Source organism: Myotis nattereri, assembly GCF_964212035.1.
Source record: "Myotis nattereri genome assembly, chromosome: 10".
NCBI lineage: Eukaryota > Metazoa > Chordata > Mammalia > Chiroptera > Vespertilionidae > Myotis > Myotis nattereri.
The window spans coordinates 43,739,341-43,766,970 of NC_138085.1; the positions used below are offsets into that span (position 1 = coordinate 43,739,341).

The 27,630-nt window shown below is 42.3% G+C and overlaps 1 protein-coding gene and 1 pseudogene across 2 annotated transcripts in view; both read right to left on the bottom strand.

The window, feature by feature from the left end:
* LOC308526443 (ADP-ribosylation factor 1-like) overlaps nucleotides 1–4,052 on the bottom strand; it is an 18,857-nt pseudogene extending 14,805 nt beyond the window's left edge. Inside the window, exon 1 of the transcript in view lies at nucleotides 3,909–4,052. The product of the transcript in view is annotated as an ADP-ribosylation factor 1-like (transcript). The remainder of the gene's footprint in view (nucleotides 1–3,908) is intronic.
* On the bottom strand, nucleotides 3,413–26,952 carry PLEK (pleckstrin). Its single transcript, XM_081100543.1, has 9 exons — nucleotides 26,721–26,952; nucleotides 16,523–16,678; nucleotides 16,104–16,285; nucleotides 14,421–14,512; nucleotides 13,641–13,825; nucleotides 11,878–11,982; nucleotides 7,377–7,460; nucleotides 6,481–6,550; nucleotides 3,413–5,125 (listed from the first exon to the last, which is right to left on the bottom strand). The coding sequence occupies exons 1-9, from the start codon at nucleotides 26,760–26,762 to the stop codon at nucleotides 4,989–4,991; spliced, it is 1,053 nt and encodes a 350-aa protein (XP_080956669.1). The 5' UTR covers nucleotides 26,763–26,952; the 3' UTR covers nucleotides 3,413–4,988.
* Nucleotides 26,953–27,630: the final 678 nt, after the last annotated feature.

Sequence of the window (27,630 nt, forward strand, 5' to 3'; positions counted from 1 at the left end):
AGAGCATCTACTATGCACAAGTACTGAACTAGGTGTTAGAAGGGATTGGAAAAATTGTAAAAGACATACGTTTTCCTGATCCCAAAGAACACAAACCCCTAAAACAGGAAGCATGGTTCATAAGATCAACCAGTAGAGTAGGTAACTATTACTATGTACTCTTCCTAGTACAAATAGATGACAGAGAAATTCAGAGACATAAGATCTGCCGTGGAAGTAGAGGGAATTACAAAGGGAGTCGGAGAGCTATGCATTAAGAGCGAGAGAGCCAGCCTGGCCTGTGTGGCTCAGTTGGTTGATTGTTGTCCTGTGCACTGAAAGGTCACTGGTTGGATTCCTGGTCAGGGCACATGCCTAGGTTGAAGGCTCGATCCCTGGTTAGGGTGCAAACTGGAGGCAACCGATTGATGTTTCTCATATCCATGTTTCTCTCACCCTCCTTCTTCCCTCCTCTCTCTAAAATCAATAAAAACACACACACACACACACACACACACACACACACACACACACATATATATATATATATATATATATATATATATATAGAGAGAGAGAGAGAGAGAGAGAGAGAGAGAGAGAGAGAGTTCTAGGCCTTGGGAGTACATGAGCAAGAGGAGGTTCCAGAAGCCTGATGGTCTTCCCAAGGACAAGTGAGATGGGTGTATGTCTGGAGTGGATGGTGGGCAAAGGGGAAATCAGTTAGGAAAGGTAGGTGGGGGCCAGTTGGCAAAGAGCCTTAAATGCTAGACTATTTCTTCAATGCCTAAACTGTAGGCAGTGGGGATTCAAGCAGTTTACTGGTAGTTTTTACCTTTAATGTTGATTAAAAGTTTCCCCTATATATTTTTTAAAGTAGAAGTGCAAACAGGCCCCACTGCACACTTACGAAATCAGAATCCCTGAAGCAGAGGCTCAGGCATATGTTCAGTGAAAGAATTCTGCAAGCCGTTCCGACAGAGACCAAAAGTTGAAACCCACTGACACGGAGCCTATGGAGATTATGCTCTCAAAACCTGACACAGGGCAATTTACAATTGAGTAAATTAATACCTTATGGGGGAAAATGATCCCATGACTATATATATATATATATATATATATATATATATATATATATATATACTAATGAAAGGGTAATATGCTAATTAGAACGGGAGACCTTCCAGAAGTCCTTCCAGACAAAGCCATGGTGTCGGGGCTGAGGCAGAGATGGTTAGCGGCGATCAGGCTGGTGGGGGCTGGGGGGGGGGCAGTTGGAGGCAATCAGGCCGGCGGGGGTGGGGTGGGGGCGGGGAAGTTGGGGGCAAGCAGGCCGGCAGACCCCTTGAGCAGTTAGGAGCCAGCAGTCCCAGATTGCGAGAGGGATGTCCAACTGCCGGTTTAACTGAAAGATGGACATCCCCCGAGGGGTCCCAGATTGGAGAGGGTACAGGCCGGGCTGAGGGACACTCCCACCCAGTGCACGAATTTCGTGCACTGGCCCACTAGTGTATATATATAATTTCATTTGCAAAGTTATATACATACACTTTATGAATGAAAAAATAATGGTATACAGTTCATTGCTAGCACATAGTAAATGTTCAATAAATATTTGTTAAATTTTTAAAAAAAGTAAATCTGGATTAATATGAATAGCTTCTTGACAGAGAAGTCAGAAGAAAGAGAACTAGGATCTGTCTGGTGCCCTCACATGCCAGGTAACTTACAGGTAGTATTTCATTTAGTCCTAAGAAGAGCCCTATGAGGGGGACATTATTATTCTCATTTTAGGGCAAAGAAGGTGATACTCTTACATGGTGCACGTGTAGTAAGTCACAGACTGGGCATTCAAACACAGGTTCCAGGCTCTAAACCAAGGCATTTCCCACTGTATCGAACAACCTCCCCATAAACACTGTTCCCTTGAATCTTAACTAGATAGCAAATATTGTGTCATAAATACTCTCTACTCATTCTCCTTTTTCTCCTCCGCTGGGGTCTGAATTTTACCTTCCCTCTGCCCTGAAACTGAGCCCAAATCACTGAGAACTATCATTTCAAGTTTTGGTGTTTGTTTTTTTTAAAGCAAACTCCTCCTTTCCTTCTCTTTGTCCCACCCTCTCCCCCTCTGACATCTCCGAATCCACTATACTCAGCTGTGAAACTCCTTGTTTAGAGAGCACAAGATGGAATCTGAAATCGTAAGGAATTCCTTGGGTGGTTTTCTTTGCACCCGAAGGCTGAGGTGGGGTGACAGCAGAAAGGGCCTCGTTTATAGTAGGCTCCCCCCAGATCGAAGGAAATGACGCCGGTGCTCTCTGTAGCACTGGGAACAGTTCGTTATTTTAATCTAAGCAAGTTCCTCGTCCTGCTTTGGAAAGTCATCCCCTACTGGAAGACTGTGGTCGCTGTCTGTGTGTATGTGTCTGTGTGTGTCTACAAGGGACACTGAACATCTCTCCTTAAATCCGCACTGTCTTCTCCATCTGTGTGTAATATTCTCATCTCCCAGTGACCCCTTCTATTTTTTTCCCACAAAGGTGTTAGATTTTTCAGATCTAATGCTTTATTTTTCTGTTGATCACATGATGCACAAAGACATTTTTCTCCTTTATGTATACTTTCTTAATTCTTCTACAATGGATTATATTACAATTTACCCCACTCCCATCTAAATTGGAATCCTGGGTAAATGCCAAGCAGCCTTTCTTTTTGGTTTTGAATGTTCTTCAAATGAAGCTGACAGTTTGTATATTCCTTCATCCACATTACTGAGGGAAAAGTCTGTCACTCTGGGGCTAGGACCCACGTGGATTTACCTATTATTAGCCTGAAGGCCTGGGCAGACTTCTTAGCCAAAGAGGTTCAGATATAACATCTATACCTAGACTCAAAATATCGACTTTGAAAAGTGACCCCTTTGTTTCACCAGGAAGAATGAGCTGCTGTGTGAGGAAGCCATGATAACACTTTGCATTCTCTGCAGATGACTGTATCCAAATATGCAGATTGTGTAATGAAAATCCTAGGGGCGCCAGTCACCTAGACTCCAGTCTGAATAGTGCTCCTGGGGTTGAGCAGCACACATCTGCTCAACCACACACAGCAGCCCTCCAGAAGGAAACTCATTTCTCCCTGATGCAAATACTTTTCTGCATCCTTAATAGCTAATGGCCATTTGTGGACTCTTGTTTGCCTGAACATTAAAATCAAGGTCTCATAAATTAAAAATTAGTGAACCAGGCGTAGGGTTTATCTTTATTGCCCCCTATTTTTATTATTCCCAGAACAGACTGACGTTGAATCATAGAGTCATCGGGATAACTTGAGAGATTATAAATGGTGTTGTCCTCAGGAAATGGAAGTGGGTTGTAGAAAAGGAGAGTCGTCAATGGGAGGCAAAACATCAGAGTTATCACATCCAAAAGACACTAAACACTGTCATATTTATTTGAAAACATAACGTGGATTCCATATTAATAAATACTTTTAACACTGAATATCGAAAAACTACTGTGCTTGTTCTAAGAAAACAGTTTACTACAGAATCAGAGGAAAGGTGGTCTTTTGCCCGTAGGCCTTTGCTAAAACAATCTGGGACTAGGAATAGCCTCATGGATATTGCGTGAAATTGGGGGAGGGAAGAGAGTTGATACAATTAGGAAGAATTTTCTACTCTCCTTTCTTCACTGGGGCCTTAGAATTAAAAATCTGAAATTGGGAAACACACCTTTACACACATCCCGGTTTATCTCTCAGTTTTGGATTAGGCTCACCAGTGAGCAGACACGAACAAAATTTGGAAACCGGTCCCTGATTTGAATCAAGGTCAGATCAGTCTGGTTGAAAGTGGGTCCATGAGGTCCAGAAGGAGTTGCTACAGCTTATGCTTAAAGCTCAGGCACAACCACAGTGTCACTCACCGCAGAACTGAAAGCACCAAACACGTTGACCGCCACCTCCACCAGCTCTGTCCCTTCAGTGCTGTCTCTATATGAACCTGTCACCCCGTCTGCCTGCCTGCGGTCCAGCCCCTGCACCCTGGAGCTGGGGTTGGAGGCACACATTACCAGGCAGCTGTCCAGGCCTTGCACCCATGGAGAGAAACCATGAAGGGAACCCATATGGTGACTTTTTTTCCTGCAAACACTCAAATGAAACAATCTCAAAGATGTGGAGTTCCCCACCCTAATGGTAATAAATGATAGAGAAATGCTCCTGAAAGAAACAAAGGTAGGCCCTCTCAGGTCAGCCTCGAGTGGGAGTGGAAAACGCCTGCTCTGAGCGGCTTTAAGGCATGGAAACGACCTCGGCTACTCCAGGCCTCTCTGGGTCTTTTTCGCAGAAGACATGATAACCTTCCAGGCTCTAGTGAGTGAACGAAGGCTTCACCCTGGAAGCCACCGCTGCCCTGCTGGCTCTCAGGACGTTTCTGGGTAGAGGGAGGGAGGAAGAAAAGAGGTCTCCTTCGTTTTGATACATAATCTTGTGGCCAAGGGCAAGGGAAGGAAGTGGAAAAGAACAAACGCGGTTTGTGCCTAGTCCTCTTAGTACAGGTTGCAAGGATTATAAAGGGAAGAGCTGTTTCAGGTTCTGAAGGCCAAGGCTTAGTCAAGAAGGGACAGCAGCTGGACGGCTGGGGGTGGGGAAGGTGTTAGAATCATGGGGCTTTGGGGTTTTAAGCTAGGGAGGACCTCAAGGCTTTCACTTCATTTTCCAGAAGAGGAACCAGGGGCCTGAGAGATTAAGCTGTGTGCCAACTCCACATAGCTTGGTATATCTGCTTGGGGGACACGAAGAGTAGCAGGGACTGCAGTGAGCCATACGGTGGGATGCAGGTGCACATCGCCTGGCATGTGGTTAGTTACATTTAGAACCCCCGCAGGTGAAAAGTTCCCAGCCCTGGGCCCTTTCTTGTTGATGTGTCTCCAGAAGTGAATAGATCCTGGACCGAGCTTATTTGGGGGGTTCCCTCCTCCAGAGGAGGAGCTGCAGGTGTGTCCTCACTTCCCAGTCCGGGAGGCCACCTGGATGGCTTTGATCCACTCGGTGCGCTCCTTGGGGGTGGCCGCTTGCAAGAAATAATGAACTTCATCGGCCGTGATGATCTCAAACAGGTTCTCTTCTTCACTTTTCCTGGCTGGTGAAAGAAAACAGGAATGACAGTGCCCATGGGCATCAGAGAGGCCACCTAGCTCACCTCCTCTGCAAGGAAGGAAACCCCTGTTTCCTGAGTGTCCAAGGAAAATCAAATATGTGGTTTTCAAACTTACCATCATTATATGATCATATATATTTATTGTATAACTATAGATAGTATGTATATGGACAGGTACATAGTATGATCGTGTGTGTGTGTGTGTGTGTGTGTGTGTGTTTAAGAAATAAGTTGAAACACTCAAGGAGAAACATTTTCTTTTACAAACTACTCACTTTTGCATATGAGTAGTGAGTAACCTCTAATAGTGTCTAATGAATATTTCCTCTGCTCATAATATAAATCAAGGGCTGACCCTGATACCTTTTTAAATTTATAAATAAATAAGTAAGTAAGTAAGTAAATAGATAGCCAGACCTACCGCCAGTACCACCAGACTAGCCTGAATTTGATTTTGTCAAGGGCTAAGTTAGAGTCTCTGCTGAAAGTTTGGAGGCAGTAAACTGGTCAATACTGTGACAAGGCTTAAAGTCTCCACCTCAAATTAAAAAGCAAGATGCTCCCTACCCCAAAACTAAAGCAGAATTCTACGCGGTGAAGGGAGTAAGCAGGAGTAGTGGAAAAAAATATCTAGGCTTATGCACCTGTAGTGTTTTTCTGTCTGTCTCTATAACATTATAAACCCAAAACAACCAGATAAAATCAAGGTTTGGATGTCTAAACCACACCTCCACCGTGATACCACCCCTCCCCACACCTGAGAAGTCAATCTACACCAACATGCTTATTCCATGCACCACATCATAGACTTGTGACCTGGGACCCGGAGGTCTACTGGTGCAAACCCCTCATTTCAGAGGAAGAACTAAGGCCCAGATTAGTGAGGCGATTCACCCAAGGCCATGCCGTTAACCGACTAGCACAGACCTAACGATAACCCAGATACACCTTCCACACACTACAAATGTTCTTTGGGTTGTGGGAGATTTCCTGGTATGTAAAAGGCTCCCATTAAGGAATGTCATGGCTCACTTACATGCATCAGGAGGTAACAAGTTTCTCCACTTAAGCCGGTTCTAATGTGAAGAATTTTTCTCAGCATTGCTCAGAGATTTACCCAAAGCATCCACAAAATCTCTCCAACTCCCCAAGACCCACAGAGCCAGGGCAGAAGTTGGGAAAGAATAGCTCTTGGTTTCTCCCAGATTTTTAAACAGAAATTCATTCATGCTTATGCCTAATTAATCGAATGATTGATAATTATTGGCTCAGGATGCCCATGAGTGGAAAGGGAAGCTAAGTAGATACACCGCTCTCAAACAAAAATTCATTCTTACCATCTGGGTTGCTCTCCACTGAGGTCACCACACAGCCTCGCAAATGAATTGCTCCCAGGGGATCTTCCCCCTAGAGGAGAGAGGAGTCCTTCGTTATGTTTCCAAAGTACAGGGTGTGGACATACTTTATCCTGTCAGAGCAAAGCCACACACTCATTCTGGTATAGATCAGGGGCCCCCAAAATAGATAAGAGCAGAAGGAAATTAAAAGACACCCCTTTCAAGTCCCCCACCCACCACCTCACCCGGGGAGATGGGGTGAGGAGACACAAGTCAATCTTAGCTTCATATCTGGAGAAAGTGGGAGGGGACGTGGAAAGGCTGAATCATCGTGTCCCACAAGAGAACTGCATGTTTCCGGAGCTCTTTGGCCTCATGCAACTAACACTCATGGGAGGGAACCGAAGAGGCAGGGGACCCAACCCAGATGGAGTTGTCTGTACATTCAGAGTTGGCTCATTTCATTGAGGAAAAGCCCCCTTCAATACTCAACAGTCTAAGCGCCTAGATTTAAACAATGCTTTCATCCAAGTTGGCCTGAAAGAGAAACTAACACTTGTTTGCATATTAAACCAGGAACAAAGTGTTGAACTGGTTGAATCCCCCTGAAAATATTAGATTAGAAAAAATAAAACAAATTCTGTTGAGTTGACTAATAAATGACAATTTAGTGATATTTTCTTCCATCCCTGAGCTTATGCCTCAAAGCCTAAGATCTCAAATCTTTGCAAATAAGAGGAGGTAGAAAACAGTAGAGATAGGTGGCAGAAAAACAAAAGTGGGAGGGCGAAGAGGGGAAGGGGATACCAGCAGAGCAGAAATGGGAGTGGAAAGCCCCATGAGCAGATGCAGCGGAGGCTGCCAGTAGGATGGGCTCGTTGGCCACAGAGTCTCACCCCAGCTGGGTCATAGTAGTGCAGGTATGCAGGGTCTTCTCTCAGAATGAACTTCCTCACTTTCCAGTTCTTCCTCCGATGCCCCTATATCCAGGAACAACATAAGAAAAGGAATGATGAGTTCTTGGCATCGCTCTGTATATATAGCACCTGCAAAATAAATCTTGGCTGAATTGAAAAAAAAAATGAAATACTAATTCTAGGAGAACCAGGCCCCAACTCAGATCTTTGTCAGAGAGTTAGCACGGTGGCCCATGAACAATTTGGATATCATTAAACTATAGATTAAATTATTGCTAAGATTGCCTTCCAACTTGATATTAAACAAAACAGTACACTGTATGTGCAATGTACTATGTTAGGTAATGTGGGGGCTATAAAGAGATTTAATTTAAGACATGTCCCTTCTCTTCATAGAGTTTATAGTCTATGTGGGAAAATAAAGTATCAAATAGTTGGTATAGATAATGGATTTGAAAAAAATTAAATGAGAGATATGTAATTTGGGGTTTGGATGTCAAAGAAAGTCTTATAAAGACCTATTCCTATCCACATGGGTGAGAAAAGGGTAGGTAAGAAGACAATTGACAACAAAACAGCAGTAAGAGCAGTCAGACTAGAAGGCAGGAGTCATGAGGAACAGTCCAGTCAAGATTGGAAAAGTGGAAAAAGACTTAGTAAAAAGGTGGGGTTGTTGCTGAGTCAGAAGTAAAAAGATTACAATCACATTTTAGGAAGATTGATGTGGTGACAACATACAGAATGAACTAGCTGGTTAAATTAAAGATAAACCAGGGGCAAGATAATAAGGTAAAAAGAAAGTCATTAAGAAATGATTGCAACAATTCAGGCATAAAATTATCAGGGACTAACATCAGATAGCAGCAAAAGAAATGGGAGGAATAGCTGCTGTGCCAGACATGATGAGAAGGAAGAATAGGACTTGGCCTTGTCCAATAGAATTACACACTGACACTGTTCGGACTGTGGGTTTTAAGGGCAGAATTTGTGTCTTGTTTGTCTTTGGTCCTCCAATGCCCAGCACTGTGCCTAGCACAAGGGAGTGCTTCATGTCTATTGCCTTGAATTATCCAGTTATTTCAATTAGCCTATAGCATTTTATTAAAATGTCATGATAAAACTGATTGCATGCTTTCCCACAGAAATTCAAATAACTTGAATAACTCAGAAGCCAAAAAATACTGTATTAGATGAAAAGATATGGAGTTTCTATCTTGCCAGTACAAAAAATGTTGTTCTCTAACACTCCACACATTGACAGGCACATAAATGAATTTCCCAACATTTTTTCATTGTGTGCATATAGAAAGCAATGAAACATTTACAATTTTAGCAAACAGTGCCATAATCCCAGGTCAGAGGAGTTTAAAGGGAGCTTTCAAGAATGGGTCTAAGTCATTTGGCCAATCATTTGGTCAAGGAGCTCATGTCAAAAGAGTCTTTTACTTGCATGAAGGTTGAAGCCAGGAACTCTCTGAAGTCATATGGGAGAATACAGAATATTTCTATCTGCTATTTCACATTCAGAATGGCTTTTGCAAAGCATCAACTTCTAAAGTTCTTCTTATGAATTTCTGCTCTTTGCCTTAATTGATGTTGCCCATAAAATGTGGACACTAAAGTTTCTGCCCACATCGTTTTATCCTGATCCGTGTATGTGCCATATCCTCTTATGAAATGACTTGGTGAATACCAACTTCTCATGGGTCAATGGAAGAGGAAGGTAACAGGAAGATGTGAAATCAGCCAACCCTGGCCACCACCATAATCCCTTTAAGCCCTCACTGGCATCACAATGTGACAAGTTGAAGAGTTTGATATTCTGCCTGGACAGCTTTCATCTAATGAGCATTTCCTGAGGGATTTTAAGGAATGCATGGGTGCCTAGGGCTTCCAAGAATTGTTGCTGATCTGTCAAAGTAATCTACTTACATTTTATTTAATTCATCCTACAAATGTTTTTTGCCTATTATAGACCAAGAAGGATGCTGAATTCTGCAGCAGATACGAGAAAAACATACACGTATAACACATTGTCCTTCCTCATCAAAGAATCTACATTGGTTGAGAAACCAGATAGTCTATCCATTGTCACAACAGAATGAGTTATATTTAAAAAGACTATACTGAATATAATCCAATCTCATTGGTCCTAGAATTTGTTACATTCCCCCAAGTAGAATTATTTCCTCTAGGATGGGAGAAGTGGGGAGGAAAGATGGGGAGGAAGGGGCGGACTCCAATTGGACACTGCTTCTTCACCATTTAAGGTGTGACGCACAGGTGTCTTTTTTCAAGATCAGCATTCTATGCAGGTTAATGGTTGCTAACTCCTAGCAGTAGACACAGGGCGGGTTAGTTTTTGTGCCACTTAACAAGGACATTTAAAAAATTCCCTCCGATGACTCTGATATAAACCACTGAACTAAGAGGAAGGAAGCATTAAAGGGGGCTGTCAATTCAAATAGAAGAGGTTTTTGTTCTTTTCCCCATTGGCCTCCCAAAAAAGAGAGGAAAGAATATTGTAAAAGAACAAAATTCCTGAGTGCACATAGATTTCTGTTTTGTTTATGTTTAAAGGAGGTTTATACGGATGGCTATTTAAATAGTAGTGTTCTGATAATAGGATAAATTAGCTTTTAGGTAAAAGGCTAGCTCTGTGGTTTTCAGCCTGGCCACACACCAATGGGAGCTATAAAATCCAGAGACTCTACTCTAATTGGCCTGGCATGCAATTTTAACAGGTCCCTGGAGGATTGGAGTGTGCATCAACAGGGCTAGCTACAACAGGGCTAAACGGTAGCTAGCAAAGGCCGAGTAAAGGCAGGCGAAGGAAAACATGGAAGCACGCCTACTCTGGTCCCCACTGTCTTCAACAGGCACTCAAGCACCCATTACCCTCAGCCAGATTTTGACCCTCCAGGGCTTGCATTGGGGTACTTATGCAGTCCAGATCAGACTTCGTTCAGCCCTTTTCAACCCTCACGTTCAGTTTTCTCAGGGCTCCTCTCTAGACTAGGGCTTCTCAGGTAAACTAATTCAAGAAAAGTCACTAATGGTCGATAACAATACAGAATTCTAGAAGGAATCAACAACGTAAGAAAATAACGAAATTTGCTCCTAAGGAACTCTTGTCTTAACGGCCACCTCCCAGCACCTGTAATCAAAGAGCCAGGATTAAACTAAAGAGGAAGCCAGCAATGGGCAAACTGTCCGTCTTCCCTATATAAGGCTGGCCTTGCTCCTATGATTTTCCTTTAATCTAGTCACTGGTCACCCTGTCATAAAAGTCATTACAAGACTCTGAAATCTTTCTAATTCCTTGCTGTACTATTTCTTAGGACCCTGATGTTAAGGTAGTTTACCACACTAATGCCCCACTTCCCCTAGTGAAACTCGGAATCCACGTCTATACCTAATTTCAGCTAGCCCAAATCCCTTCTTTCTAAAAGTAAATATATACTCAACATTGGTTCTCCCTTCTTTGCCCTGAAAGTTCAGGGGTCCATTACGAGGTAAGTCAAATCTCCGTCCCACAGGGCCTATAGACAGTGCACAAAAATCTCCTTACAGCAACCAGATTCTCCCTGTTACATGCTGAGCAGCGCCTGTAAGACAGCTCACAACACAACCAGAAGGGCAAAACCTTGGCTTCATCAAGCAGCTTTTGCTTCTGTGACACCATGTGCTAGTATCAGTTGATTTCATCCTGATATTCCCATGTCTTCCTGTTGCTTCTGCCTCTACCAGGTGCTGGCCCTGGCTTTCTCACTCGCCCCAGCCTTTAACTCTCGGCATCTCATGCCTTGGCAGCTGGTAACTAACTACAGCTCTTCAGCTCACCTAGCCCTTGCCTCCCAGTCTAATGCTAGCCTATACCTGCAGACACTTGAGAACTGCACATGACTTCCCCCCAGGACTGAGTCCATGCCCTCTCACTGGATTTGACCTTCGCCGGCTGCTTCTGCAGAGTTGGCCTCAGGCATGCCCTGGATTTGGTTTCACTATGTCCTACCCACAGGCTGGAATGGCACTTACTTGCTCTCAAGCATATATGATGTTCCTCCTCTGGGTGTGGCTTATTCCTATTTCCTGGTTACTTTGGGAGCAAGCGGAGGGGGAGGGATAAGCAAATGGAAGTATTTTTATTATGAAATATCTGTCTTTTCCATGCCATCTCTTAGGCAACTGATTTCTTCCAGCTAATTAAAAGATCAATAATTTTTTTGAAACATCTTTTTCCCATGATATTGATAAAAGAGTTTCCTTTTTTTGAAGTGCATCTTCTGCCCTGCCTGCCTCTGTCCTCCTGTCCTAATGCCACTTTGACCATTTACCAAGCTATTTGTCCATCTCAGTCTGCTGGTTTCATTTACTGGTTGACTATCAGCCAAAGGAAATATCGTTTGGTGGTTTAGAAATGAAAAGAACCTGAGAAGAGGGAAAGGCTAAAAGGCAACAGTAGTGGCCACTCACTCACCTGCTTCAGTAAACATCCTTGCTTGATAATGACCCCTCTGAATTCTTCTTTCAGAATTATATCATCATCACTGGAATTCTCTTCACAGAAGAACCCACTGTCTGGCTATTGGGAAAGGAAATAGCAAGTTTATTTTACCAGTCTTAGGCATATTGCTATGTGTACCATCTTTACACACACACACACACACACACACACACACACACACACATACATACACATACCCTGCACCACTTCCAGCCACTGGCGTAGGCTCCTTCTCCTCCTCCAGTGGCTCATATCCCAACCTGAACTTTAAAGGCTGTCCTTGGATCTCAGAGGGAAGGAGGTAGGGGTAATCAACCAAAGACCTTGTATGCATATATGCATAACCCATGGACACAGACAATCGAGTGGTCAAGGCCTGGGGCAGAGGGGGTGGGCTGGAAGGGGTCAATGAGGGGAAAATGGGGACATACGTAATACTTTCAACAATAAAGATTTATTTTTTAAATATTATAAATAAATAAAATAAACAATAAAAAAATAAAGGCTGTCCTTGGTTATCTCATTTCCCCTCCCCCTTAATCTTGTTTCTAGAATCTAGATGCTCTTCCTCTCCTTCCACTCATGTGATCTTGCTGATATCCTTTCATTTTCTTGGGTTCCCCATGAAACACATATTTTAAGTCTAGCTCAGCACATTTCTTCCTTCAAAGCCTTCCTTCTCTTCGGACCTCAAAGCCACATCCTAAAAAGTAGAGTTGGCTACTTTTTAAGACATTGCACAACAAGACCTCCACTATGATCTCTGCCTCTCAGCCCTCTTCTGCTTTGAGAAGACCAAGAGCAGGTGCCCAGCCTCAAACCCTGAGGTCAGCAGTGAACTGGGTTCTGCTCAGCTATAAGCAAGCAATGAATCATACAGAGAAAGAGGAGCCACTTTTTAAGACCTTCAATGGGGAGGACTTAAGAAGTTCTAGCCCGATACCCTGGACTCAGTAACACATTAAACAGGAAATAAGCCTGGCCTGGACTTTGTGGCTGGATATTTTTAGAATCCCACATTTAAATGGCTATAAGCAGCCAAATTAGAGGTCTTAAAAATATGTATGCTGACAGCGGAACTTCCCCCAAAGTGAAATGAAACTCTCTCTGGGACATTCACATCATTTTTGTAAAAGGCTCTTAAGTAGCTTCCTAACTTCTGTGCTCTGACCCCAAATAGAAACAAAACTGCCAAAACTCCCCTGGAAATTCACTGTTGCAGGATTTCTCACGTGGCCCAGGTTTAGGTCCACATTGTGTAATATCCTGTGTTTCCCCATCTGTGGTAACACAGATGATTGGGGGAGGGAGTGCCAATGCATACATTTTGCATTAAATTGAATATTTGAATGTATATTTGAGAAAATATACAATCAGCATAATGTGATTTTATGGATCTCCTCTAGAAAGGCAGCTCCATGCAGGCTGCAATTTTTTTTTTCATTGCTCTAGCCTCTTTGTTTTTATAAATGAATTATTGCTTAGAATAAGAATAGATGTAAAGCTTTAAAAGTCATTTTAAAGCAAACTACTCAAGTAAACAATATTTTCCTTTGAACTGGCTCACTTGGATGTGGCAGGCATTGAGCTGGGGGACAGCTGTCAAGGCAAGAACAGCTAACAACTCTGGGGAGAGGGCTGGGTCTCTCTTTCACACATGTGGGTGGCCCAGTCTCGAATCTGCCCAGAGCAGCCTCCATGACAGGAAGAGTAGCTAAGCAGCTTCTCTCACTTACAAAGTAGTAGAAGGCATCAGGGTTGTCCAGGAAAGGGTTTTCAGCAGTCCCATCCACGGCGTTCTTGGACAGGTCTCCGGCAGGCTGCAGGTACCCTTCGTTGAGCAGTGAGGAGGCGATCATGAGGCCTTCCTGGCGATTCCGAACAGACTTGTTGGAGAGCAGCCAGTCGATGACACAGTTACCTGGATGGAGCCATCAGAGGGAAGGTTAACTCTCCTAATCAAAGAACAAACCACTGACCATCGCCCCTGGAAAGCCCCAGAGCACCCGCGTGTCTGACGTGTCTCATCTTCCCTGTTATTCCAGGAAGGAAAAACTAAATCAGTGGGATAGCTGCCCGGAAACAAACAGAACTATGTAAAGGGTTTTGTTTTGTTTCTCTTTCCTTAAAAATCTGTAAGTTCTTTAAGAAGCAATGCCTCATTAAAGAAATAGTTCTTTACCCACTTGCACTTAAGTCTTATATATCTTGATTCCTGTCTATTCTTTTATTCAGCTCTGTGTCTATTTTAACATAATACCATTTTTGGGGAGAAAAAAATGACTCTGATTGATATAGCTGGCATTTCCAAAACAATATCTTGGACAACAAAGTTCTTTTCTACCCTTCATTTTATGTCCATGCTGGAGAAGTTCAATTCTCATGTTCACCAGTCATCCTCCTATGACCCCGTCTACCCAGCCTGCTACACACGCCCCTCCCCACACATATGGCTGAGCGGGAACTCCATATCGCCTTTCCCAGCTGCCCCATATCAGACTTGCAAGGCCTTTTACCTGTGAAGCAGTGATTAAAAATCTTCTTGTCCTTCTCTAGGTTCAGCTCTTTTATTCCTTTTTCCGTGTCTTTCATGGACAAATACAGAGCCCTACACAGAGTTGAAAACAGATGGATGAGTGGGGAGCATTTCAGAATGGCAAGTCCTCGCAGGGACCTTGAGGAGCTGGCCAAGAAAACAAGCTTCTCCCCTCCCAGGTGGCCCCTGTGCCTAACCTCCCCACCAGAACACAAATAGCTAAAGGGCAGAGTTGATATTTGCATAATTCTGTGTCCGGCATGGCATTCAACAGAATGCAGTAGGGAGATAATTATTAGTTCTTAAATTCATTGAGCTCTTTGTTGATTTAAGTCCCAGTGCCTGAGAGAGAAAGTTAAGTGGCAAGGATTAAGGTTCTCAGGGCCAGTTTTCCACTCTAATCTTCAAGGTCCCTTGATTTTCACATCCCAGTCCTTCAAGTGTCATTAAGAAACCATCTAGACTAGACATTGCCTCCAAGAAAGCAAATGTTTTAGCTAAGCTTATCTCCTATTCTATTATGAGACAAGGCAAAATAGTGAGAAGTTCTCATTTTTGTCCTTGAAGTAATAAACTCAAGATAGCCTTAGAAGAGAAACTGCCAACAAGTACCCAGAAAGCCCCTTTCATGTGTCATGTGGTTCCATATAGTGCAAACACCATTCCCACTTAGCTCTGACAGCCATGGCCAGAAAGGCGGTCACTTGCTGGCCCCAGCCAGCAGCTGCGCTGGACCAGGAGCCTGCTCTGGGGTCTTTCCCCAAAAGCTTTGCTGGTGAGAGAAGATTCCAAGTCTCCCAAGCTCACTGTACAAACTTAAACCCCTGTGACGTGCCAAGTCCTGTGTTAGGCTGCTGAAGGGGTTCGTCTTTGGTCCCTCTCAGGGACAACCACACTGTGTAAACAGAACCCTTCTTGAACATTTTTAGCAGCCAACATGGAATACTTTCTGACTGGGCTCCTATTTCAGGTTATACTCGACATAGATGCAAAACTATCAGGAAGCAATGATTCTTCTAGAAAAAAAAAAGCTCATGTGATAGAAGGAGATATGAAACATGCAGGAAGGAAGGAGTCCTGTTCCTGTCACGGGCTGAATTTTCCTGTGAGCCTCTAACAACCTTTAGTCAACAACTATCACCTGCAATTCCAAGCCAGCCCACATCATAGGACATTAAACCAGGCCAGGGTTTCTGCCCAGGATGGGTGTTCACCTTGACTGGTCCTTGCTGACAGTGTGAATATATGCACTTGAACTCAAAACCTTGCATACTTGGATGCAGACCCCCTGCCTTTCCCTCCCTACCCAGACATCCTGAAGCATTCTTTAAAGACTAGCTTATTATGGCTACTTCATAAATGCAATAGGTTCTATCTCTCTGTCTCTCTCTATCTCTTTGGATCTCTTTCTCCGCCAAAGTTTCTTCTCCAAGGTTTTCCAAAATGAGGGAATCTATATTCCAGTAGCTTCATCTCCTCAGCTGCTAGGCCTTGGAGAAGCCATGATCACTCCTTCAGATCCAGGTAAACATCTTAGTACACCAAGAGCCAGTATCGGCCTGGAAGGGTAAATATAGCCTTCAGAGGTGACCAAAGCAAGCCCTGGAACATCTCCTCAAAGGGGGAAAAAAAGGTGTATAAGGAAGCAAACACAGAAAATCACCCTAAGTCAACGGTTTCTGGAAGTCGAATAGATCTCCTGGTGGATTTCCTCGCAAACTTCTGGCCTCCTTCAATGCACTTAATGGCCTTCTTGATGTCTCGAACCCAGCCATCTCTCTCTTCCAGGAAGGCTGCCTGGAAGAAGTGGTCCTGCTGTTTGGTTGTAGTGATCTTAAACACAAACTGAAAATAAAAATACATGCCATTAGGAATCACTCTTTTCAAGGGGCTGAGGTCCCTTATGAAGCACAGCAGTTGAGCCAACCCTGTCCTGGAAGTACTTGGCCAACAGAGACCCAAATGCCCAGGGTGGTGGTGAGGGAACTAGTCCGGGGGAAACCAGTCATACTGTAGGCTGTGCACAGGCTCAAAGGTCAGTGTCTGACCAACCATTCATTGTGGCTATTAATGTCAACTCACCATCCTTTTGCCGAAGTCCTGACAGGGACTAGTCAGAGTGCTTCCTTTCAGAGGAATCATTCCTTTGGGGCTGTTGTCACTTTTCTTCTTATAGAATTCAATTCCATCTTCTAACAATACAACCCACATGGGTTTCCAGGTGTTGAACACACTCCCCTGTAATGACAACAAAAAGTCATGTAACAATATTTTCTAAAATTGTTCTATAGCCGAAACCGGTTTGGCTCAGTGGATGGAGCGTCGGCCTGCGGACTGAAAGGTCCCAGGTTCGATTCTGGTCAAGGGCATGTACCTGGGTTGTGGGCACATCCCCCGTGGGAGATGTGCGGGAGGCAGCTGATCGATGTTTCTCTCTCATCGATGTTTCTGACTCTCTATCTCTCTCCCTTCCTCTCTGTAAAAAAATCAATAAAATATATTTAAAAAATAAATAAATAAATAAAATAAAATTGTTCTATAGATGAGGCAGGACTTGGTAAATAGCCTACTGTTGACCAGTGTGGACTCACATGACCCACATTTGTGTGATCAGGGTGCTAGGCAAGCAGCCTTCAAGGGAAAAGGGACTGCCATTCTTCTGGAACTTTAAAAAAATATTTTTAAGATAAACTGTATGCATGTTCATAACCGGCCATAAGCCTCTCATGGGTCATTACCAAGGGAATATGGGATGGATCTCTACTCTTCTTCTTGTGCATTTCAGGCTGGCTTTCTGCTCCCACCCCTGCCCATTGTGTTCAGTTCAACTCAGGGACGGCAAATAGATTCTATCTCAAGTGCCAGCGCAGACTGAATAGTAGCGGAAGCCCGAGGCCGGACTCATGGGGAAAGTGACATGATCAACAGCTGTGTTTGCCTCAGGTGTGGAGGCCATAAAGGTGGCGAGCTCGCTGCAGTCCCTTCCATCCTGTGGTCTAAGATTTTATCTGAATGTGAATGTCAAGAAGAAACTCAGACAGCAGCCTTGCGTTCAGGATGGCTAAGTTGTATGAAAATCCCTTGAAAAATGGTCTGTGATGCCAGACTGTTGCCATCCATGCTTTTAGGAAGATCTTTATTGGAAAAGTTTTCAGTTGGGACTAATGTCAACTGCCCCTGTAGCAGTACATTAACTGTTCTGACTAAATCAAAGAAGTCTCTCTTTTTTGTCCATATTTTGGGAGAGTTTGGGAAAATAAGGTTCTTTGCCTCTCACCATTGGACCCATGAGGTCACCCTGTCATGACTTCCACAAAATAGAATTATCATCCAGCTCCCAGAAGACCTTGCGGCTTATCTTAACATGCAAAGAGCCTCTATATTAAGGTCAGTTGCCCAAAAGGAAGTCTATTTATGCAAAAAGGTTAAGTACTTGTGGGACTATCATTTTGTATCATTTTGCTTGTCCAAGTGTTTCCTTTATTTTAGTTACTAAAAGAACTTTTAAAATTAGAACCCACTATCTCTTTTTTGCACAGGCAGAATGACTATCCATACTAACACTAGGCTGTTTTCCTTTCTTTAAAAATGGGGAAGGTCAGATACTGCAAACACAGGAAATAATTTCAGTTAAATGTCTTTCTGCTTTACATCTATCTGAGAGAAACTTATATCCAGAATATAAAGGGTTCCTGCAAATCAATAAGCAAAATAAAATCTATTTTTTAAATGGGAAAACAACTGCAAGAGGCATTTCACTAAAGAGGTTATCCAGCCCAGCTCAGTGGTTGAGTGTCAGCCTATGAACCAGGAAGTCATGGTTCAATTCCCAGGCAGGGCACATGCTTGGGTTGCAGGCTTGATCCCTAGTAGGGGGCGTGCAGGAGGCAGCCGATCAATGATTCTCTTTCATCATTGATGTTTTTTATCTCTCTTTCTCTCCCCTGCCCCTTCATCTCTGAAATCAATATATATATATATATATATATATATATATATATATATATATATATATATTTTAAAGAGGTTATCAAAAAAGTATCTGAAATGATGTTTGGCATCATTATTCACTAGGAAAATGCAGATTAAAAGCACAGTGAGATACCTCTACACATCATTAGAATATCTAACATTTACAAAAATTAAGAAGAGCAAGACTTGGCAAGGATGGTAACTGGAATCCCTATATGTGGTGGGCAGGAGTGCAAGATGGCACATCGAACTGGAAAATGTCCTAATTCTTAGGAGATATATGTTGAATTACTGAGGAGTGAGGTAGCATGATGTCCGCAGCTTATTCTCATGAAAATTGTGTGTATATTTATATAGAAATACAGAGATATGAGAGATAAAGCAAGTGCGAACATGTGTTAACAATTGATAAATCAAGGTAAATAGTATACAGGTAGTCGTACTCATTTTCTCATTTCTCTGTGGGTTTGAAATTTTTCAAAATAATTGGGGAAAATTAATAAATAAATGAACAGCACAAGACACTACTATATCGTAAAATCTAGGTTATACTTTCAGGGAAACAAAGAAACAGGTGTATAAAATAATGAAAATAATAAAAGCGATACTCACAGAGCTAGGAGCAAAAAGTTGGACTAAATGACCCTGAATACCTTTCATGTCTAAAATTGTATATTCTACCTCAGGCCCCTCAGAGATGAATAACTGCCACAATCACGCAGCAGTTTGACCTTAGTATTGGGATAAATTGGGAGAGGTCAGCCAGCACTGCATTCCTCCTGTCGGCAATTAAAGTAAAGCTACTCCTAATTCAAATGTAGCCTCAGGGGTCTGTCAGTTCACAGAGCAGGAGGTGTCATTTGGGATTCAGGGCCATTATGCACACTGAGAAGGCCGATCCTCTGTAAAACAAGGGAAATGAGACCAGCCTCTTAGAGTGGAAAGTTTCTTCCAGGCTTGGTAGGAGTTAGCTGGGTTAGGATGATGGAATGACAGGTGATCTCTCTTCTCCTAGCCATGGCTACAGCCACCAGCTTCTCACTGCAGTAAACGACAGCACCTCCTCCTCACTCCCACTGTACTGACCCCTTCCTGTCCCCACCCCCCTTGGCACTCACCCAAGAGCAAACTGGGCAGTGTGGTCCTGAAATGTCCAGGGCACATTACACCTGACCAGTTCATGTGGAACTGGAACTAGAACCCAGGGCTCTTGATTCCCAATTTTATGCTCTTTCTACTTCCCCTCAGATGCCATCTTCATTTTGGTTCCTATGTACCTTTGAGTAATTCTGGAACTTAAATCAATTTTTTCAGGCCATTTAGCTAGCTATACATAAAATCATGGTTATAATTTTATATAATATGTTATATATATACATATATATACACATATATACATATATATCATATGTCTGAAGTATTGAGGGGTGAGGTATTATTTGTATTTTTCTGTAATGCCTTTTGTCATTATAGAAGAAAACCTCTACAATGTACAATGGATGGATTTTAGATGCTGAATTAGGTTTATTAATGTTTCCCAGGGAACAGCTGTTGATCATCATGGTACTGGTATAATTTAGTGCACAAGAGTCTGACATTGCATAATGCCAAAAGAAGAAATCTCAAAGGATGAGATATTTGACTGTATACTTTTAAAAAATGAACTTCTGTGCATTAAAAAAAACACAGCAAAATAAAATGTGGACATTTGTAATATGCCATATAATTAAAAGTTAACATGTTTTTAAGAACTTTTTAGAATTATTAAAAATGTATAGAAACACTCCTTAACTGGGCAAAAAATATAAATAGGCCATCTCAAGAGAAGAAATACTCAGGCTCAATAGACATAAAAATGTACTGCTTCAATAGTACTCAAAGAGACAAAAATTAAATAAGATATAATTCTGTCCATTGATAAGATTTTTTAAAAAATTTATAAAATATATTGGTGAAGATTTGGGGAACTGGGCATGAAAAGACAAAAAGGAGCCTTATGAGCAGCAGTTTGATGTGCACTATTTTTTAAAAAGCCTAAAGTGCCCTGGTTGGTTTGGCTCAGTGGATAGAGTGTCGGCCTGCGGACTGAAGGATCCCGGGTTCAATTCCAGCCAAGGGCACATGCCCAGGTCACAGGCTCTATCCCCAGTGTGGGGTGTACAGAAGCAGCTGATCAATAATTCTCTCTCATCATTGACGTTTCTATCTCTCTTTCCCTCCCCTTTCCTCTCTAAAATCAATTATTTATATATGAAAGCCTGAAGTCATTGTAGGCCATATAGAAGCATAAGATCTAAAGTGAGGACAGTAATATTCTGACTTTAAGTGGTGCATGACCAGGAGGTGACCACGGCTCTGGAGCTGGGTGGTCCAGGCTCAAATCCCAGTTCTGCCACATTCTACCAATGGGATCTTGAGCAAGTTCTTATACCTCATTTTCTACATCTGGCAAATGGGGACATGTTACTATGTATTTTTCAGCATTATTGGGAGATTAAATAAAACAATTCATGTAGATTGCCAATGGCAGTATCTATTCTAGCACATAGTAAGCGCTCAATAAATAGCATCTATGTCCTGTAACTCTGTGCTTATCAGGTGTACCTGGAGGATGGCCTTGCGTTTAGGAAACCTCAGGGCTGCAGGTAAACCAGAGCCTGTTCAAAAGAGAGGGACAGGATGGCATCTTTTTTGGGAAATGGTTGAAGAAACTGGGTAGGTTTTAGCACAAAAAGGAACAAGCAGAGCTGAGGAGGACTGTCTTCAAAGGTGTCAAACATTGTCGTAGATCATGGAGGTTTCAGAAAAAACATTTTATGCATAACTTAAGAGAGAAAGTTAAATTAGTGAGTTCTCTGACACAAGAGGCATTCAAGCATGCTTGGTAACAGAATAGCAAAAGAAATGCGGCCTCAGGTGGAAAATCCAGTTAAAAGTTACTTTAATACTTAATACTCCTTTCAACCCTCAGATTCTACACGTCTATTCCAAAAAAGGCTGTTGCCCTTACTATCCCTGTGGATACCCTCAATTTCAAGATATCCCTTTGGGTCTCTCCTACAAGCCAAAAATAAGTAAAGTTCTAACACATATTTAACATGATCACCAAAAAACGAATACCCCATTGGAAAAAATTTAATACATTATAAGTTACTGTAATATGGACCCCCAATGCTTTGGTTTCTATGATTTAGACAAGTTTCTTCCTTTGAGACATGTTCATTCAACAAATAATGACAGAGCAACTCCTGTGCTTCAGACACTGGCCTGGGCGCTGGGGTGGCAAATGAGTAAGACAGTCTCTGCTCTTAAATGATTCACCATCTAACAGGGGGAGAGAGTGACCTTGAATGACACCGCCAGTTCAATGGAAGGATGCAGAGTATGAGCAGCGTCACTGAAAAAAGCCACGACTCACTGCTGTGGGTTGGGGCAACTTTATTATGTTGTTTAGAACCCCTCCCAGGGCACTTCCCAGGGAGTGAGGACACCTCCTTTAACTTCTCCTTTCCCTCAAACTTCTCTTTTCATGTGTTGACGTACAGCTGGAATTCAAAGGAAAATTACCTTATGCTCAAAACTACGTGTTTAACTAAAGCAGAACTGTGAGTCGGCATGACCTATTCTCCCACACTCATGGGCGTGTTACTTCAAGTTGGTGTTGCATCAAATTACATCCTTATTTCTGCTGCATTGTAAATTGTATCTTCTGGTTTTCCAACCTGATCCATGAAATCACTTGTATAAAATCCCAGATAAGTGGTTGTTTTGTGCCTATTTTAATTTTCTGAAGGCAAGGAAACCAATCTATTCCATAATATGTTTTTTTACATTAATCAAATCTTCCAGCTTGGATAATTTCTCAATAAAATCATACTGGGTAAGCAATAGAGAAATGGTACCGAGTGCTTAACAGCATGATTTCTGTCTTAGGAATTTGGGTTCAAATTTGAAGACAGTCCTCATAGACAAGTTACTTAATTTTTCCAAACATTAGTCTCCTCACCTGTAAAATAAAGGTAATATTGTACTACTTCCCACTGTTGTAAACATTAAATGGAATATACTTAAAGGGCTTAAGTATTGTGGCTAACTTGGAGCAGGTGCTCAAAAGTGGTTAGCATATAGGCAGATGGGATTACACAGTTTTGTAGGCAATTCTGTGAAATCATTCTGGCATAAGGTTATCCTGGGTACCAGCCATCACGACAGCCGTGCTTTGAAACATAAATCACTGCAATCCAAGCCCAAGAGCTGCACGTAACACGATTAGGCATAGCTCTCTGCGACACTGAGGCCACACTGCTGGGTTCCAGTCCAGCTGTGCCACCTAATAGCTGTGTGACCTTGGGCAAGCCTCTTAGCTTCTCTGTGCCTTAGTTTCGTCATCTGTCAAGTAGGGCTAACGGTTGTACCCACTTTGTAGGGTTGTTGTAAGTATTAAGTGCATTGATGCTTTCAATCTGTCCCTGCTGCAAGGCAAGCACCACATCTATTAGTTATTAAGATGATGGGAATCGATGGGTACAAATCACTGGAAACTGTTTCATGGTATTGTGTCCAGAAGACAACGTAGCTGTGAGAAAAAAGTCCTAGGCCAACACCCCTGACTCCTGTTCTCTCTCTTACCCCAGGCTTTCCTCCTGCAACCACACCTCTCGCAGGCCTTTTCTTTCCTGTCCAACCCGCTTGTCCTAGGGCACCCCAACTCCTGTCCTTTCTCCCAGCCCCAAAGACCACCCAAACCTCTAAGCGTACAACTGGGATCAGTTCTGCTACATGAAGTGCCTGTGGAATTGATTGTCAAGCAATCAACAACAGTTTGCTCCGTAAACTCCCAGGAATGAGGTTGGTTTGGGATGTGACTTGGTAGAGTCCAATTCGTAACCTGCTCCTTTCTCTTTTTTAAAGCTATGCTTATGCACATGAGCAGACCTGCTCCACATGCCCCACCCCACACAGAAGGCTGAGCGGGACTCTAGATTGCTTTCCCCAGCTGCCCCATTTCAGACTCGCAAGGCCTTGTACCTGTGAAGCCTCCGTTTGCTCATCTGTAAGATGGGGATAAGGACACTATCGTATAGGATGGTTAGGACTGCATGAGATCTTGTTCATAGAACAACTGACTGCTACGTGGTAGTGAAGGGAATCAAAGGTTTGCCACCCTGAAGCTGCCTTTTTGGGATATTGATTTTGAGATGGTTATTGAGAAATAAAAGGCTCGAAGAAACTCAAGCCCTCCCTACTATCCTTTCCAAGAGGTTCAGCTAGAAAAACCTACTCCAGGAAGGGAATCTTAGGAGACTGCCTTAACCAAATTCAAATTAAGTATGGTGAATAGGAGGGCCTCAGGCTGGTACCCCTTAGCTTAGATATCCAGTGTCCCGCTGTTTCTGAGTTGCCTAGCAAGAATTCACCTGCCATGTATACTGTGCTCTTCCTCGACTACCTGTGAATTGCCAATCTCACTTCTGAAGTCTAAGGCCGGGTCTCCCACTCCTTTCCTGCTTTGTCAAAAATGTCATATATACCCAATGTCGGCTCACTATCTATGGAATTTTCATGCTTACGTGAATTCCCATGCGCATGCATTAAAATCTGATTTTCTCCTGTTAATCTGTCTCAGTTAGTTTGCTTATTAGCCCAGCTAGAACTTAAAAGGTGAGAGGAAAAGTATTAATTATTTTTAGGCCCCATAGTAGCTTCTAAGTATTTTTGTGATTGTTTTTTGCTGTTGTTGTTGTTGTTTTGTTTTTGTCTTTTTAGTGACAAGATTCTGAGGCAAGGAAATCCAGGTCTTATTTAGAATGAAAAAGCTACAAAATGACAGAATTATGTATTTTTCTTCCTTTACTTAACTATCATCTCTATTTAAAGATCTTAGCTGACGAAAAGGAGGAAACCTGAATTGTGAAATGTGGGCAGTTTCCTTGCACAAAAGAAAAGCAGAAGCATTCCATTGATTACCGATCCCAAGATTTCTGACTTGACAAAATCCTTGCACCAGAGTTTTCCTAGTGTTGTATTTTTTTACCCCAAATGTATTTTCTCCAATAAAGTTATTTCATAAAAGAATAATAAGGAGAAAGATATTTTTATTACCACCTAGGAATCTGAAACTGCATGAGAAAAACAAACAAACAAATAAAAAAAACCCCACGTGCCTGGAGTGAGATTCATACATTATTGCCTGTCATGCCTTAATGTTAAAAACTATAGTCAAGGATTCGCACAGCCTTGCCAGAGAAAGATTTTCTTGGTCCTTGCTTCATTATTAACTTGGCAATCAAACCAAGAACCAGTAAATATCTATATATATATATATAAAATTAACCCCCATATATGAGGTACCTGAATGAAACTTAACACCTAAAGAAGTTAAGAACTTCAGCACCTTCCCAGGAAATTCTGGCTTCAGGGGTGGTTCTGCAGCCAACAAGAGAATATTTCTGAAGCAAGCATTTCTTAAAAATGACAAATTAAGGAATCTTAATACATTACAACACAAAGTGCTCAAAAGGTCCCAGAGAAAAATGCAGAAATTACTGAGGATGTAAATATCAATATGAAATTTCACTATTTTTCTTTCTTGTTACATTTTCTAGATTGCCTTTTACAGGCCATGATCTGAAAAAATTAAAAACTATGTATTTATTAATTTAAGTCCATAACCCTAACTCTATCATTCCCATTTTCTACTGGGGCAAACTCACTTACTAAAGATTCAGTCTTCTTTTTTTGTAATTTATAGAGTTTAAAATATGAAAATACACACTTAAAGCAGTTTTTATTACATGATGTTCAAATTATTTTTGAACAAAACAACTTTGCAGAAAATGTTTCCATTTACCCGCTCATCTCAGGATACTAACCGAAGCAATCAGGAAAGAAGTAAGTCAACATTTATTATTTTTGGTTCTCAAAAAGAGTGTTGGTGCCTATTGCAAAGAATCTACATACACCTTTGTGTACATAGGTGTGTCTTTTCCAAAGGATGTTTCAAAAGATGGCCAGCTAGAGAAAATATAAACTGAGCGTTTACGCAGTCTCCCTCACCCGCTCATACCTCTCACTACCATAGATGCATTACAAATCCTAGCTTAGATTACGTTACTCTGAGAAAATCCTGGTGCACTGACTGAGCTCAGGGCCACAAATCAGAAACTCAGGTCTCAAAAGAGTGGGTTTCTGGCCCCAACTCTGTCACAGCCATGTGACCTTGGGCAGTCAGTCACCCAGCTTCCGGGTCTCAATTTCCCCTTCTGTTAATGAGGGAATGAAGCCAGATGATCTAGGGTCCCTCCCAGCTTTAAATTAAAAGAGAATCAGGCAGCAATGTGTCCTGTTTAATCTCCTTGTAAGTAGAACATTTTGGCTAAAATGTTAAACCAACGAACAACCTAGAAGAGTCACTGTAGGCATTCACCTGAAGGCCCATATCGAATTCAGTGCACTTCTGACATGCTTAGCTCACTTGGGACAGTATGAGTGTACTTATTTATATGTGTATTGCCCACAGGATGCTCATAAGCCCTGAGTGTGAACTCAACATCCTGGAGAGTTTCACAGTGACATGGCATACGCTCACCAGCAGAAGAAAAACCAGCAGTACTAACAAAATTCAATTTCCTGATGCCACACCAGTGAGACTAAGCATTTCTGAGTGCGCTTGTGTCCTTATTTTCCAGTCTTTAGAATGGTGCTCTACCTACCACTTTAATGGCATGTTGTATAAATTCTCTAAGAATTGTGAATGATTTCAGGCCAATAAAAAAGATAGAGTTTTAATGTACCATTCTAAGAAGAAAGCCCAAGTAATAAGCTACAACTAGAGTATTATTATGTCAGCTCATCTTTAATCATTTTCTGTTCTCTCTCCTCAAAAAAAAATAATAAAAATTAAAAGGAGGGGAATTGGAATTTAAATAACAACTGAATAGTCTCTCCAAATAACCTCTACAGCAAAAGAGATTGAGTCATAACAGGCATATGTGGCTCTTGAAAAGCATACTGATTTCGCTTAGACCTTTGCCTTCCAGACCCTGTAGCCTGGAGTTCTCAGTCCCACGAGTTCAACCTCTGCTGACACCTGTGCTAGGTAAGTTCACCTTTAAGAACCAGAACGAAGTGGAACCTGGACTGGTTCCCTCCCGAACATTTATTTACATGCTGCGATGTTCTCCTAGATCAACCCAATAGGTTCAGCATTCAACATTTCTAAAACGAGTGCACAGGGAGTGCAAACTGGACTCTGATCCTCCCAACCCTCTCTCCAGTGACACCCGTGTAGGTGGCGCTTCTGGCTTACCTTTTTCACCAGGTAGCCCTCCCTGATCCGCTTTGGTTCCATGATGGATGGACAAACAGACGGCTGGGTCCACCCTCAGACAAGTCCTCTCAGAAGCTCAGCCTCCTCTGAGAGCTGAGGCGCTTGTGGGCTGCTTTTCTATGGTGAGGTCCCTTTCACAATTTCCCGTTGGCTGGCGATCGCATGATCACATCCTCTTCCCCTCACTGGGGTGGAAGATCAGAATAAGGAACTGCAGAGAGAAACAACCCAGTCTGTGCTAATGCTGGAGACTGTTAAACGTGCAGCTGTAAATTTGTATAACCATAAGGAAAATCATTCTCCTAAATAGAAGGAAAATGGTCAAAAGAAGAGGAAAAATGAACAAGAAAACCTTCTTAGTAGAAGTAGTCCTGGCTTTGAAATGATTCTTGAGATCCTAGAAATGCTTAATAAACATTCCAAGAAATTCACAACCAACAGGTTAGCATAACAAAGGTAGCTGCTATTAAATGAATGTCCACTTCTATGCCAAGTACTCTACCGGCTGTCTTTCAGCCAGCCTCATTTATTGTGGTCCTTACAAGAAATCCATAGGGGGAAGTTCACTATTGTCTCCAACTGAGACACCAATAAACTCATGCTCAGAAAAGTAAGCAGTTGTCTCAAGGTGACAGAGCAGGTAAGAGGTAGAACCAGAAAAGAAGGGAGCGATCTTATCAGGGTACTGCTGCCTCCCATCAGCCTGAGGACCATTTGACACACAGAGTGCTAACCTTACAGTAGGCTGGAAAGAAAGCAATCCGTACTCAAACATGTTTGAGAAATTGTACATTACAGTCTCAGCTTAGTGACTCTCCTTTAGATGAACAAATTCAAGTACTGCAGCAGACAGTCTTATGGTAGTGGTGTTTAATCTTGTGTTTCCCAA